This window comes from Dryobates pubescens, chromosome 1, assembly GCF_014839835.1.
Source record: "Dryobates pubescens isolate bDryPub1 chromosome 1, bDryPub1.pri, whole genome shotgun sequence".
In the NCBI taxonomy this organism is placed as follows: domain Eukaryota; kingdom Metazoa; phylum Chordata; class Aves; order Piciformes; family Picidae; genus Dryobates; species Dryobates pubescens.
This window is the reverse complement of record NC_071612.1, coordinates 7,541,512-7,555,415: the sequence shown is the minus strand read 5'-3', so window position 1 is coordinate 7,555,415 and position 13,904 is coordinate 7,541,512. Positions and strand designations below refer to the sequence as shown.

General features: G+C 46.7%; 1 protein-coding gene across 1 annotated transcript in view; it reads left to right on the top strand.

Annotated features, from left to right (window-relative positions):
• Positions 1-13,904, top strand: part of ADAMTS9 (ADAM metallopeptidase with thrombospondin type 1 motif 9) — a 90,595-nt gene that overhangs the window by 63,967 nt on the left and 12,724 nt on the right. The window contains exons 30-32 of the mRNA XM_054161136.1: positions 5,451-5,624; positions 11,324-11,494; positions 12,948-13,142. Coding sequence (XP_054017111.1) covers positions 5,451-5,624; positions 11,324-11,494; positions 12,948-13,142 — 540 coding nt within the window. The remainder of the gene's footprint in view (positions 1-5,450; positions 5,625-11,323; positions 11,495-12,947; positions 13,143-13,904) is intronic.

The window sequence follows — 13,904 nt, the reverse complement described above, 5'->3', positions numbered from 1 at the left end:
GTGCCTATCTGAAAGCAAATTCCTTGTTGCTAGAAGAGGCATTAGTATAGAATATTAAAGAGGATCTATTGTTTGTTGATGTTTTTAATATTGTTATTATTTAACTGTGTCACATCCCAAGCAAAATCTCCCTTAGTTTTGAGAAATCTGGAATTAATTTTTATTACCAGCTTCCCGGGAAAGCCGAAAGAACAATCAGAGCTGTTCATTAGGAATTGTTTTCACTGCCTTTTGTTTCTTAACAAGCTCATCACTTGATTTGGCTTCATTAAAAAGTCAGACACTGATACATAGGCTGCTAGAAATGTGAAAGTGCTTGGAGTTACTAAGCATCTTGTCTGCTGAAAGCATACCTTGAATCCTTGTTCTCCTGAAAACAATGCCTTTGCCATCACCTTGAATCTCCCGCATCACAGCTTCTAATCTTTTTACTCTACCTCATTAGTGTGCTAATCAGCAGAATTGTAGAAAATCCCAGACTAAATGAACTATTAACTGTTAAAACATCATGTTCTTTTAGGAGCTGTTTCCCAAATAAAGGTACAAAGCACCAATTCTCACTGTTTGCAAGTTCCCTGAAAGATAAAACCTTAACATCTTTACAGGCACACACACACATATTAGGACTATGACAGCATACTGTTGTTTAATGTCAACTGTTCCAAAAGACAACAAACCCACTGATGTTCTATGGTTGTTTACAGACTTGTTCAGGTTGGTTGAATGCTTACCTTTCAATTCAGAGGGTAGGAATATTTGCCATTGTGTGTATCAGGGGCTAAGTGCATTCACCATGGAGGTTCAGTCACTGATCTCTGGGTCCTTTACCTAAAGTATGGCTGGGAGCATGCTGTGAAATGCTCAGTACTGCACCCATGTTGGAAATTAAGTCAATGTTATTGCTTTTATTACCTGCAGGACTCAAACCTCAATTTTATAGAGGAAGCTAGACTGAAAAGAAACGTGAGGCCGTTAGACAATCTTGTCATATTCAATTTGCACCTTATTTAAAGTGACTGCTCCTGAAGGCAATTTTTTACAGCTAATAATTGTAAATATAATAATGTAATGGTCTGTTGATTGTGGTGAAATACACTAATGCTAATTGATAAAAGGGTGTTGTTTTTTTAAATTCCCAACATTCCACTGCATGATGGGAGTTAATTTTGTCCAAGTGGAGAAAGAAACCCAAGTTAATAGGAGGATGAAATAATTTATGGCCTGAGGTAATCTCTTGTGACTAGGCAATTAAGGAATATTTGTATGCTAATGATACAGCTAAGAATAGGCAGAGCATTTCCAGGGGTAGTTCTTCACATGCTGTATAGGCTCAGCCAGCCGACATCTTGCTTGGGGGGCGGGGGGGAAGGGGAGGTGAGAATTGGGGGGGGGGGTAGAAACACTCATTCTGCAACATCAAACTGGGCTTTTTAAAGACACATGAAATGCTGTGACGTTGCTTCTTTGCATCCTGATCCTCACTCACTCCTGCTGGCAGCGTTTCTTTGCTTCCAGCAGATGAAGAGTTGGGCTGTCAGATGTTTGGAGCACAGGCTGGGGCTGTCCCTGTGAGTGATGTGCAGGGGCTGGCATGGGTTTGCAAAAGATTGAACATCTCAGAGCCCGAGGTGGGTTTAGGTGCAGAGCTCCTCACTAAGGCTGTAAAACAAGCAGGAGTTTGGCACTCTGAATACCCAGTAGACCAGGATCTAAATGAATGCAGAAACTCGGTCTCACTTTTTTCCCCATCTCCAATGCCACTGCTGAAAATAGGAGCCATGGTCGCTTTTCACTTAGATCTTATCAAAAAAAGCTTTCTGAAGGTTTAATTGCCTTCAAAAGATAATCCCAAAGCTGAGCTGTTGTGAGCTGGCTGCCTTTTGTCCTGGGTAAACCAGTAAATCTGCATGAAAAATAAGGCAAGGTCTTCCCATCAAAGAGTATCCTCCTTGTAGTCATAGAATCAATAAGGTTGAAAAAGACCTCAAAGATCATCAAGTCCAACCTGTCACACAAGACCTCATGACTACTAAACCATGGCACCAAGTGCCACATCCAATCCCCTCTTGAACACCTCCAGGGATGGTGACTCCATCACCTCCCTGGGCAGCCTATTCCAACGGCTAACAACTCTCTCTGTGAAGAACTTTCTCCTCACCTCCAGCCTAAACTTCCCCTGGCACAGCTTGAGACTGTGTCCCCTTGTTCTGGTGCTGGTTGCCTGGGAGAAGAGACCAACCCCTTCCTGGCTACAACCACCTTTCAGGTAGTTGTAGAGAGCAATAAGGTCTCCCCTGAGCCTCCTCTTCTCCAGGCTAAACAATCCCAGCTCCCTCAGCCTCTCCTCATAGGGCTTGTGCTCGAGGCCTCTCCCCAGCCTTGTTGCCCTTCTCTGGATATGTTCAAGAGTCTCAATGTCCTTCTTAAACTGAGGGGCCCAGAACCGGACACATGCATGCACAGGACCTGTTGCATGTGCCTTTGGGGTTTTTTTCCTTTTCTTTTGGAAAAAAGAATGATTTGAAAAAAATCAAGATTGAACAATACAGGAATGGTTAAACATGAATCCCAGCTGGCTAAACTGGTGCTCCACTCCCAGGTTATTTCTCTCTGGATGTTTTGTATTCACAGGCTTGGTAATTCTTTTCTAGATTGCTATGAATCCACTTTCCTGCAGCAAAGCTTTTTTAATGTAGCCAGGATAATCAGAAGGGAAGGGAAAAAGGCTTTCTCTGAGTTTGAAATGTGCCTGTGTCTGCACTGAAATGTCAAATTTAATGTGTTTGCATCTCCTAAGTGGTATCAATTACGACCATTTACTTTTCACTTAGCAAAAATACCAATATTTATTCTTCTGACTTGTATTTACATATTTCAGCTATAGGCTGAAACTGAACCCTGTCTAAAAACACAGGCAGAGCACCAGGTAGAGCTTCTCCACAGCTGAGCTGGCACTGGTAGTTTGATGATTGACTTTCTCAGTGGAGAAAGGAGCACACGTGGCAAAAGGTGTAGCCTCTGTAGAAAGGACAAACAGGCTGCCTGGCTTGTGACATTCCATAGGGGAATATACAAGCACAGTACAAGTTAGCTGCTCCCAAACTGGGTATCTTCTGGCAGTGTCAGTTAGCTGTGTTTCCCCAAGGTAGACACAGGTTGGCTGACCAGCTTTATGGATTAAAACAGCCAGGATGAAAATGGTGTAAACCCCCACCTTTTATTGCTTCTGTAATAGAGTGTAACGGTGGTATTTTGTAGTCATAAATCTAGCCAGAGCTAGCTGCAGCACAGGCAGTGGAGGGAAGCACCCTACAAAGGGAGATGCCTGGATCTGATGGGAACTCTCCCCTGGCCCCAGCTGACCAACTTTTGCCCAAGCCTGGTGCACAGTTGCTCTTCCTTGGCTGGGTCCTGTGCTCCAGCAGCAGTAATACCCTGGGATGGCTGGGTCAGCCCCACCACAGCCCTCCTCTGGCCCCAGGACGAGGCTCACCTGCATCTTCATCTTCTTGTGCCAGGGCCACATTAGTATTCCCTTCTCCCTCTTCCCTTCTCCCATGTTGTGGTTGGATGGCACTGTGGCTGCCCTGGGTGTCTGGCCAGCAAGTGCACTTCGGAAGCCTGTTTAGCTAAGCAAAGCCTTTCCTGTGTGCACTGTTGCAATTAGCCCAAGGAAAAGCTCTTTGCTTGCTCATTCACAATGGGTATCTGATCTCTTCCAAGGGATGATCTGGGACATAGGAACCTGACCTGAGGTCCTAGGGTTTCTCACTCCCCCACTATGAGTCCTCCCACCAGTTCGGCCAGGATGCAGGATTTATCCTCGTGGGCTTACAGAGGGGCAAATTTTCACCCCAGACACACACTGAAATGAGTCTACAGCTTTGTCTGGTGCCCTGTTTTGCCCTGCACAGCCACAGCTCAGCCTCCCTCTCCCCAAACCCACTCTGCCCATGTGTCACACCAGCACAGCCCTTTGAGAAGGAGCCTCAGCGTGCCTTGCTCTGCCTTATCATAACATACCCAGGCATGCGCTTTTTAGATGTATAATAAATATAACCCAAAAGGCAGTTTAGAGCATGGTATACTTCCTGCTGTATGTGTTTCTCCAAGTTTGTGGCCATTATTCAGTTTAACTATCCCCTGTGGAATGCATAGGACAAACAGCGCCGTTAGTCTCAGCAAGGCAGCACAGCAGCATATGGGAAGCATTTGCATCACAAGTGACAGAAATGTCACTGCTGCTTTAAAAAGTTGCACAAATAAACTACCCCCCCCCACACACCCCCATTCCCCCTGCCCCCTTCTTACAAATATCTGGAGCCAGGCGAATATTTACAGTCAGCTTTTCTTTGGTCCTTTATGGGGCATTCAGATAGTAAAGCAAACGGAGCTTTACAGAGGAATTCTCTGCAGAGGAGACAATAGGCTGTGTTTAACTCCCTGCCTCAAGAAGGCTCGGGGTTTATGGGTATTGTAATAACAAGCTGTAAACTTGTTTCCTTAGTTCCTGAAGTATTAATAAGGTTGCTTACATTCTTAATTCAGCAACCAGCTAATTGCAATATCTATGTTTTAAAAGCATGCCTTTGATTTTTACATGCTTTCTTCTATAAGTGCAAATTCTCTTTATTTCACATCTCTACAGTACGCTTTATATGGCATCCTTTAAGATCTAGCCAGGGAGAATCCATACCAGAGGGACATTAAGTACTGCTAAAACACTTCAGTGTGCAGTCACAGTGCTAAAAAAAAGGCAAGCTGTTGAAAGCCTTGGGAGTGTAGATAATAATTTGGAGATGTTTGAGAAGCAGAGAAATTCAGGCTTTGCTTGCTGTGCCTAGGAGTGGAGAGAAATGTGCTCACAGTGTGATGAAGGAAATGCAGTTATTGTAAAAATTTCCTTCCACAAACCAAGAGTATGTCCTAGTTTGTGGCCATGTGCATGGTTAGATGCATGCTGAGAGAAATCCCAACAGTATCTCATACCTTTACCTCTCTAGTGCTACAGACTTTCTTCTGTCTACTTTGGGCTTGCTTTCCATTAAAGTCCACTCCAGTGACACCTGTGGAATTTGATGTATTTTGAACTATTACTTTTTTTGAGCCAACTGCCTGAGAAGTAATACTCAGACCCTCACCACCTCTGCTTTGTTGTGCTGGGGGTAGAGGTGCTGCTAAACCCAGAGGGTTTTGCAAGAAAAATCTTGGCTGGGAAATCTTGATCCCACTGAAGCCAGCAGCAAAATTCCCACTCCGCTTCAGCAGAGCAGGGATTTCAGCCTCTCTGCTCTACCTACCCAAAATTTTTCCCTCCTGCAATCAGGAACTTTAAGTGCTGGCATTATGAGCATTGCTATCAGTGGAGCCCAGAGCAGAGGGTGCGCCCCGAGGTATTTACCGTTGCGGAGAGATGGGGATTGCCACTCACCTTTTGTGCTTTTCTCCAGTGCTCCGTGTCCTGCGGCCGGGGTGTCCAGCACCGTGTCGTGCAGTGCCACAGCGGCACCCCGAAGGCAGCCGAAGAGGCAGAATGCGACCCGGCCTTCCGGCCCCCTCCGCAGCGGGACTGCCACCTCCCCGAGTGTCCCACGCACCACTGGGCAGCCGGCGAATGGCAGGCGGTAAGCGGGGTCGCCCCCTCAGCCCTTCCCCAGGGTCACGTCACCTGTGCTCTCAAGCGTGCAGTACAGGATGATGCTGGAGATCAGCGAGGCCAGGAAGCACTGCTGGAGGGCTGGGATGTGGGGACTGCAGCATGGGCTTTCCAAAAAAACAAGCAGAGGAAGCGCTCATGTGTGCTGGCTGGAAGGGGGAGCTGAGAAACACCTCAGTAGGGTTAATTTATTGCTGTGTGCCGCTCTGCGTTTGGCTGAGACCTATGCAAATAATGAGCAGGTTTAGGGTAGGGCGGATTTGGGTCTGTTCCCGGAGGCCGAGCCCTGCCAAGCTGCACCAGCAGCCTGTGGATTTGAAGAAATGAAGGAACATTGGTAATTCTCACTCTCCTGCTCCGTTACCCCAGCTCTTTCTGACAGCTGTCTCCTTCTCCGAGCTCCCAGTCTGTGTTTTCTGTCGAGGCATGAGCAGTGCTGAGGTGAGGTCTCCCACAGGGGATGGTGCTTTTTTGAGTGAGTGGGATCAGTCCCTAGCAAAGCCAGCCACTTAGGCTGGAGCAAAGGGTAAAGCTGCTGCTCTGATAACTTGGGAAGCAATTCTGACTCATCTGAATTGTGGGCCAGTGGGTGGGCAGGAAGACAAGGTGACTCTGGGTGGAAAGAAGGGGTCCAAGAGGAGCCCTCCCACGAACTTCCCACAGAGTGCCATGGCAAGCTTCATGTGTGCACCTGGTTATGGCACAGAGCATTCAGACCAGACAGCAAAATTATTACCTTAAATCTTGTTTTGTTCCATTTTTAGCTATCCCTGGATGAGAGAGTCCTGCCCCAGTTCTCCTCCATCCCTATCCCACTGTCCCAAACCTTTCCCCACAGTGCAGGGACTGTCAGCCTTGGAAATAGGTGATGGAACTGCCAGTGTGAGAGAGCTGACTCCGGTGTCACACAGCCTGCAGAAGAGGTCACCACTCCCATGGAGAGGATGCCCTCTTCACAAAGGGGAAGGGGACTGCCATCATGGGCCCTCCCCACCAGGTGCATCAGCCTCCCTTCAAAACCATTGCTAGCCCCAGTAGCAAGGCAGCAAGGACTCTACCCTCCACTTTTTGAACAGCAAAAATCACACTGACTTTGGAGGTACATGATCAAAGTCTGATCCTGGCCACTGTGACACCTGTGGTGAGCGGCTCTTGGAACAGGAGAGATACTAACTGAAGGGAGGGGCTTGGCTTTCACTGACAGTCAGGCTGCTTTTATATTGCTCCTGCATGGCCCACAGGGGTCTTGAAGGAGGATGAAATTGGTCAAGGTCCCTTCCCCCACCAAAACAGTGTGAAAAGGCCATGGCATAAATGTGATACAGGGCCTCCTGCTCTGCTAACAAAAGACAGGGAGGCACCATCGGTTTCCTGCTCAAAGCCTTGGTGTTCAGAGGCACTTCCAGAGCCTGCCTTTATTGTGTCACTGAAAGAAAGAGAAAAATAGAAGGGAAAAAGAGGAGGACGGGAAAAGCAAATTAACTGATAAGAGAAAAAGCATCTCATACATGCAGAGGCTGCATAACTTTTCTGCTACAGCAAGAACTTCCAAGGTTAAGGCAACGTCTGCTTTCTTCTTTCCTCCCCCCACAACAGGCTCGTTCTTGGCTCATGACTGCAAGAAGCACCCCAGGCTGCAGGCAGCTGCTTGGGTAGCATTATTTAATCTCCCCCTGCCCATGGTACCTCAGCCTGATGGGGATGGTATAAGCAAACATAACTTAATTTCCTCAGTCTCAGCAGCTTTTAAAATGTTAGGTTTATAATCCTATGTAGCATGGCCACAAGTACAAGAGGACAGATGGGACCATGCCCCATTCCCACCTGCCAGGGAAGCGCAATGGGAGGCAAAGCCGAGCTGATCACGTAATGGTACCTGACAGAACCACCCCAGCCTGGGAATAAAAATGTAGGCATGGCTGAGGGGGCTCCAGCAAATTCTTTGCAATGAACTTTTTGCTTTTACAGGGCTCATTAGATTTCTTCAGCTAATAAATTTCCAGGCAGCAAAGTAGGTCACCAAACAGCATGCAGTTGCAGTCCTCACCCAGTGGTGTAATTAGCCCTGAAAAGCCACGGCTCCTACCCCATCCCTTCAATCTCTTCCCCTTATTTTTGCAACTTTTCAAGCCAGCAACAAGAGGTCCTTTGCCCACTCCCACCTTGCCAGGCCCTTAGTGGGACTCCAGTGCTGATGTTTTTCTGAGTTTTCCAGGGCTTCCCATTGCACATTATGGAGGGGAGCTTCGCTAGAGGGGTGGGCTAGAAGTTTCCTCACCCATAAATAAGCATTAATAGGAACCTGCAGGAGATGTCCAATGTGAGCTGACCCCGTGGCTGACTCCAAGCACTTCTACTAAGCACTTCTTTTGTTGTTCTGATGTACCTGATGGAAAAGAAAAGTAATAGCACCTTCTTCCCAGCCATAAGTACTGGCTGCATGTTATTTATAGTGAGGAGGCACAGATTGCATTAATATTCTCTGAGCAGGGAACAGCAATGAACCCTAATTGACATGAAAGGCAGGATGTGAAATAACATCCCAGTGCTGTCTTGTTCTTCATTTCTTATCTTTAAAGGGAATCTGTCGAGACAGGGGTTTTTTATTGTTCCTTTTTGTTGTTGTTGCTTAGAAAAAACCAAAAAATTGGTCTTGCCAAAGAAGGAATAAGGAACTTATTGGAAACCGTTTATTGCCCTGTTGGTGTATTGCCATTAATTAGCTGTTCTCAGCGCCCACACTGGGGAGAAGAAAGTCAATAGAGAGGGCCTTGCTAATGTCAAAGTAAAACTCAGACCAGGGTCACAAAGAAAAAGGGGAAATTGGGAGAGAGAAGAGTTTTGGGTCTGTGAAGGATGACAATTCATGGATCTGGACTCTGCAATGCAATTCTGGAATCTTTGACATTTGCCATTTGGGGGAAAATCATGCCATGCTTGCCTGACGTGGATTGCAGTTACCCAAGGCATGTTTGAAGTGTTTGTGGCATGGGGATTGCTTTCATCTCTGTGTCAGATTTTGTTTGGGGGGAGGCTTGAGGAGGGATTGTTGTTTGTTTGTTTTAAACAAAAAGAGAAAACAGTGAATGCTTTCACAAAGCGATGCCTCTGGGGTTTTTAATTATTATTGCTCTTTTAGAACAGTTGCAGAAGTGCTTGGAAAGGTCCTTAATTTACACTGCCAGAAAACCAGTTTAAAATCTGGGAAATGAGGCAAAAGAGACAAATATTGTCAAATGCCTGACCTGCTTTGTTAGCTCTCACTATCAATAGCTGCTGTAACCTGGCCCTGCTGTTTTATGTGAGATTTAGATCAGTCATGAAAAGGAGATTTCATGCAAAATCTATCACCATATTAAAAGGGAAAATGGCCTTTTCGTGCTAACTGAACTGTCCACTTCCTATGTGAATAATGTTTTATAACCTCAAGGTGGCTGATGAGAACATCTGCAGCATTTCTCTCTGATTTATCTTATGGTAGTCTCACTGTCTTTGAGCCATATTTAATATCTCGGTGGGATTATTTTATTTGCCAGTTATCCCTAAAAATACAAACAATCAAACCTTAATTTACTGATGATGACAAAACTCACAGAGCTGGCTCAGGTTTGTTTGGCCATACAGCCATTATTTGCAGACAAACCCAAAGGAGGATGGAGTGAGCATGCTTGAGGCTGTCAAGCTCTCATCAGCAACTGATAATTTTGAATGAGATGGGCTTTTGATGTGATAGCTCTTCATGGCATTGATGGCATAGGGATTGTTCAGCTTCTTCAGATTAAGTGTGAGCCAATGTACTTTGCAAATTTAGGCTTAAATATACATTAAGAAGAGGAGATGAAATCAGCCTTGTTTTGGTTCTCAGTTCTTGCAAGATGCCTCCTTTGCTGGTGAGCAGTGGAGGACTGGGATGATTTATCCTATGCTGAGCTGGAATACATGAAACTAGACACAAGGAGAGCTTGGAGCATACCATGGCCCTGCTCCTACTCTCCTGGAAAGTCACTTGCTAAGAAGGAACAGGAAAGTTGGATTCTCACTGCCACTGAAAGGTGTTGCTCAGGGAAGTATGTGACAGTGGAGCATCAGTGATGCTTTATGCACATGCAATAAGCCCCAGATTTTACTTCTATAACAGGGAGATATTAGAGAAGCACAAATGCAGCACAGGTTTTTTGGTCCTTGGGGACATCACACTCCAGTGAATTCCTCCAGCCCCTATAGGATCACAGTTTTTCAGCACAGACCTAGAAGGAGCTTCCATTCCAAGGACTAGAGAGTAAATAAGGTTGAAAGCACATGAAGCCCTTGGGCTTTTTTGGCTGACTGAGGATTTTGCAATGTTGACTGTTGCCTAAGAGCTCCTAAGTTATTCCTTTGGAATAAAAAAAATGCTGCTTTGTAGGGCTGCCTCTCCTTCACCGTCCCCTTCTACTTTGCTCATTTACTAAGTATTTGCAACCAACATAGCTTTGCACTTGCTGCAGCTTTCTTGTTTTGCTGCTTGTGGCACGGAGGGATCTGATTTTTCAAAGTTCTCCCATAATTTGCCATTTTGATTCTGGCAGCTAATTGCAAAAAGGGAGGAGGGGGGCTCTGACAGTGCCTCCGTTTCACAATTAACTGAACCCACTAAGATCTTGCTAATTATGGGCTAGCCAGGGGAGCAGGAGCTGCTTCAGGGAGGCTGAAAATCATGTTTGGAGGGTAAGACTCTAACTAGATTAATCTGGCAGAGTCCTCCAAGCCTAGGTGCCTTCAAACACTGTTTCTGTACAGACAGGGATGGTCTGATTGAATGCTGTATCCTTTTCCTTAAGGGAAGACGTTTCCTGCACGTTACATAAAATGATTATTTTCCATGCATTTTTCTCCTTGTTAATCCAGTTAGTTGAAAGTGTTAGAAGTTCATTACAGGCAGTAACTTTAAGAAAACAGGGCTTTATCCAGACGGCTGCTCTTAACGCTGATTTGTTTTGGTTCATGTGTGTGTTATAGGATGCACTCTGAGCACAGACCTACTCCCAGGAGCACAGTCTTGCTGCGGGGCTGTTCCAAGACAAGCAGAGTCCTTAAAGTCTCCAGAAACCCCTGGGGAGCAGTTGTGTTCAGCTAGCAGGGGGTGCTCTTAATACTGGGAAGGGCAGAGATTTAATAAAGAATAAACTCACAGGATCCCCTCTCGTGCAGCAGCTGCAGAGTTGTACCCCAACTCCATGCCAGAGCAGAGAACTGGGGAACAGACTCCCCCACACCAGGCACAGCCAAGGGTGCAATAGCATGTATTTTGGAAGGGGGTGGGTCCCTTTCTTTTCCCTTTGCCTAATTTCTTGACCCAGTATGCCCACCCCTGCATCTCTTGGTCCCAGCACAGCTGGACCCCACTTCTGCCCCATCCCAATACCTGCTGTCTCAGTTCCTCCTCTCTCTCTGTGTCTGCGATTTGGCTTGATACCTCCAGAGGATGGGGGCCATTTGTCACTGGATGCTCCCACAGTGCCTGGCACAAATTTCCCACCAAGTGACACCAACGAGAGTTGCCAGCACGGGGCACAGAGCCATCTGCTCACTTGAGCTGCGGGGAGGAGGGCTAGCTCACTTTGCAGATGTGGATTAATTTACTGAAGTCCCTCATGGGTTGCATGAGCCATTGTTTCTTGCAAACAGTGCATGAAGACATGTGGGGAGGCATCTCGATACCGCAAGGTAGTCTGCATGGACGAGAACAAGCGGGTGCAGAGCAGCAGCTACTGTGATGCCAGCAAACGCCCCCCCGAAATGGAGAGCTGTGGGCTGCCGCCCTGCGAGTACATCTGGATCACCGGGGAGTGGTCAGAGGTGAGTCCCCATCCCTGTCCCCGCACTCGGCACTGGACCACGCTCTCCTCCTCTTGCTGCTGGCCTCTCTGAGATATCGCAGCCCAAACCAACAGTGGCAGGGCAGCGCTGCATGGTTTCATTATTATTTTTGTATTTGTTTCTGTGTGCAATTTCCCTCCTGGAGAGAAAGGAGGAGGGCTGTGAGAGAAGACCAGGATATTAAAGAGTAAACACCAGTGTGCTCAGAGTCCTGGCTGATACCCAGAGGCAATTTTCTTCCAAAGCACATAGCCTTCAGCAAGCACCTTCTTTGGTTTTGTGCCAATTTATTTCATTTATTTACTTATTTGGGTTTATTTCCATCCCTTCTTTGAGAGCTCTGGAGCCTCATGAACTGGGTGAGCATCCTTAGAGAAAGGCAAGCCTGAATGTGACCATGGGGACACATCCTTCGTCAATGCCATCTTACGCAGGAGTGGGGACCTGGTGTGAGCAAAAGCAGCAGGTTCACCCTCACAACTGAGAGAGGGCTCAGCAAGGAGTTTGCTTTGCAGCAGGTGCTGCAAGCAAGAGGACCCAGGCTAATCTCAGCCTGTTTCCTTCTGCAGCAAGTGAAGGATTTCTTTCCACTTGAAGAAACAGCAGAGGGAAATGACAAGGCAGCTTGCTGACATATCACTGATGAAAAAGAAAGAACAAGAGAAGGGGAAAAGGAAAACATGCAGAGGCTGAAGGGGGAAAGAGACAAGATAGTGCAGGAGGGAGAAATGTGGAAAGATGAGAATTTCTCCAAGCAGCCTGTTCTCTTGGGTGACTTCCTAAGACAGGGTGCCGGTGAGGCTGGAGCCATGTCTGCCTCTTGCCCAGACACCCTCTACCCACTCCCATTACCTGTGACTCCTCAGGAGCACTCAGGCCCAAAGAAGATAAGGGGGTGGGTGAGAGCTCATGGCTGAGCTGGAGCTCTGCTTTCCCCAGCTGCCACTCTGCCTTTTGGTGAGGAAAGCAAAAGCACTGTTTGTCCTATAATTACAAGGAAAACCTTCCCTTTCTTCCAGGTGCTTCCAAGTACCTGCATTTCAGGGTCTTTTCTTTCTCTGTGCATCCCATGGAAGGGAAAAAAAAAAAAAAGAAGAAGAAGAAAGCAACCCCATAAAGTAGAAAATTTCTGACTTCCAAGGATCTGCTCCTTTCTTTGTCCCTGGGAAGAGAGAACACTTGCCCAGGAGCCAATCTGGAGTAGAGGGTGCTGGAGCAGCTTATGGGACAGCACAAAGAACTGGATGCTCAAAAAAAGCTGGGTGCCAGCTTACTTGTAGCTCCTCACAACACCTTTGGGTGGCATAAATAGTTAGTAGTGATCCCTCAGAGCAGTTTGTTGTGTTAAAAGCTGGCAAGCCTGCTTCTCCTCCTCATTTTGGGCAGCTTTCCCAAAGCGTGCTGTGCTAACAGGCACTTCCTCTGCCCACAGTGCTCCGTCACCTGTGGGAAAGGATACAGACAGCGCCTGGTGTCCTGCAGTGAGATTTACACCGGGAAGGACCACTATGAGTACGGGTACCAGAACATGGTCAACTGTCCTGGCACACAGCCTCCCAACATCCAGCCCTGCTACCTCGGGGAGTGCCCTGTCTCGGCATCCTGGCGTGTTGGCAACTGGGGAAGTGTAAGTTTGGCAAACTTCTCTTTTTTCAACCGAATAAGGTGGGACAAACTTATTCTTCTTTACACCGGGGACACAGTCTGCAGGTTTGGCATTTAAGTGCTGCATAAATTAATGCAAAATTAAAGCTGCAGCCCCAGAGCTCCGTGCTCCAAACTGAACCCCATCATCAGAGAGAGTCCCAGCAGCTGTAGGTAGAGTCATGATCCCCACGGTAGTTTGGATGCAGTCAAAATCAGTGGCGGTGTTGATGGTCATGCTGAATGCTTAGTCAGAAAATGGAGTTACTGCCAGAAAACAAGGATTTGAAAGCATTGTGCTAGAGGGATCAATGGATAGCTGTCAAGTGGGGTTAGTCCCGCTTGGCCATGTGTATGAGCAGGACTTGAGAATGACTGATAGACCAAAACACTGGTAATTTGAGCCTTGAAAGGAGCTTTCTTTCTTTTTTTCCCCCTTCCCCTGCTTCTTAAGGCAAGAACTTAGCCTTTCTGCTAAAGTCATTTGTGTAGAGCCTCTTCTGGGGCCTGAACTACAAGATGAAATTTTAGTTAAGGTGATAACATTTCACTTTTTGGGCCTCTGACATTCTTTGAAATGTGATGGTTTTCCCATAAATTTGATTTATTAAGCCAGCTCAGGCATTCGTAGGAATTTGTCAAACCTTTACAAGGCACCAAGGGTCAAGTCAAGCAAAACGCAGTGGAAGTTGTTGCAGAGCCGTTTGAAACCTAAGTTCCTCCCGCCCCACAGGAAGCTTCAGAT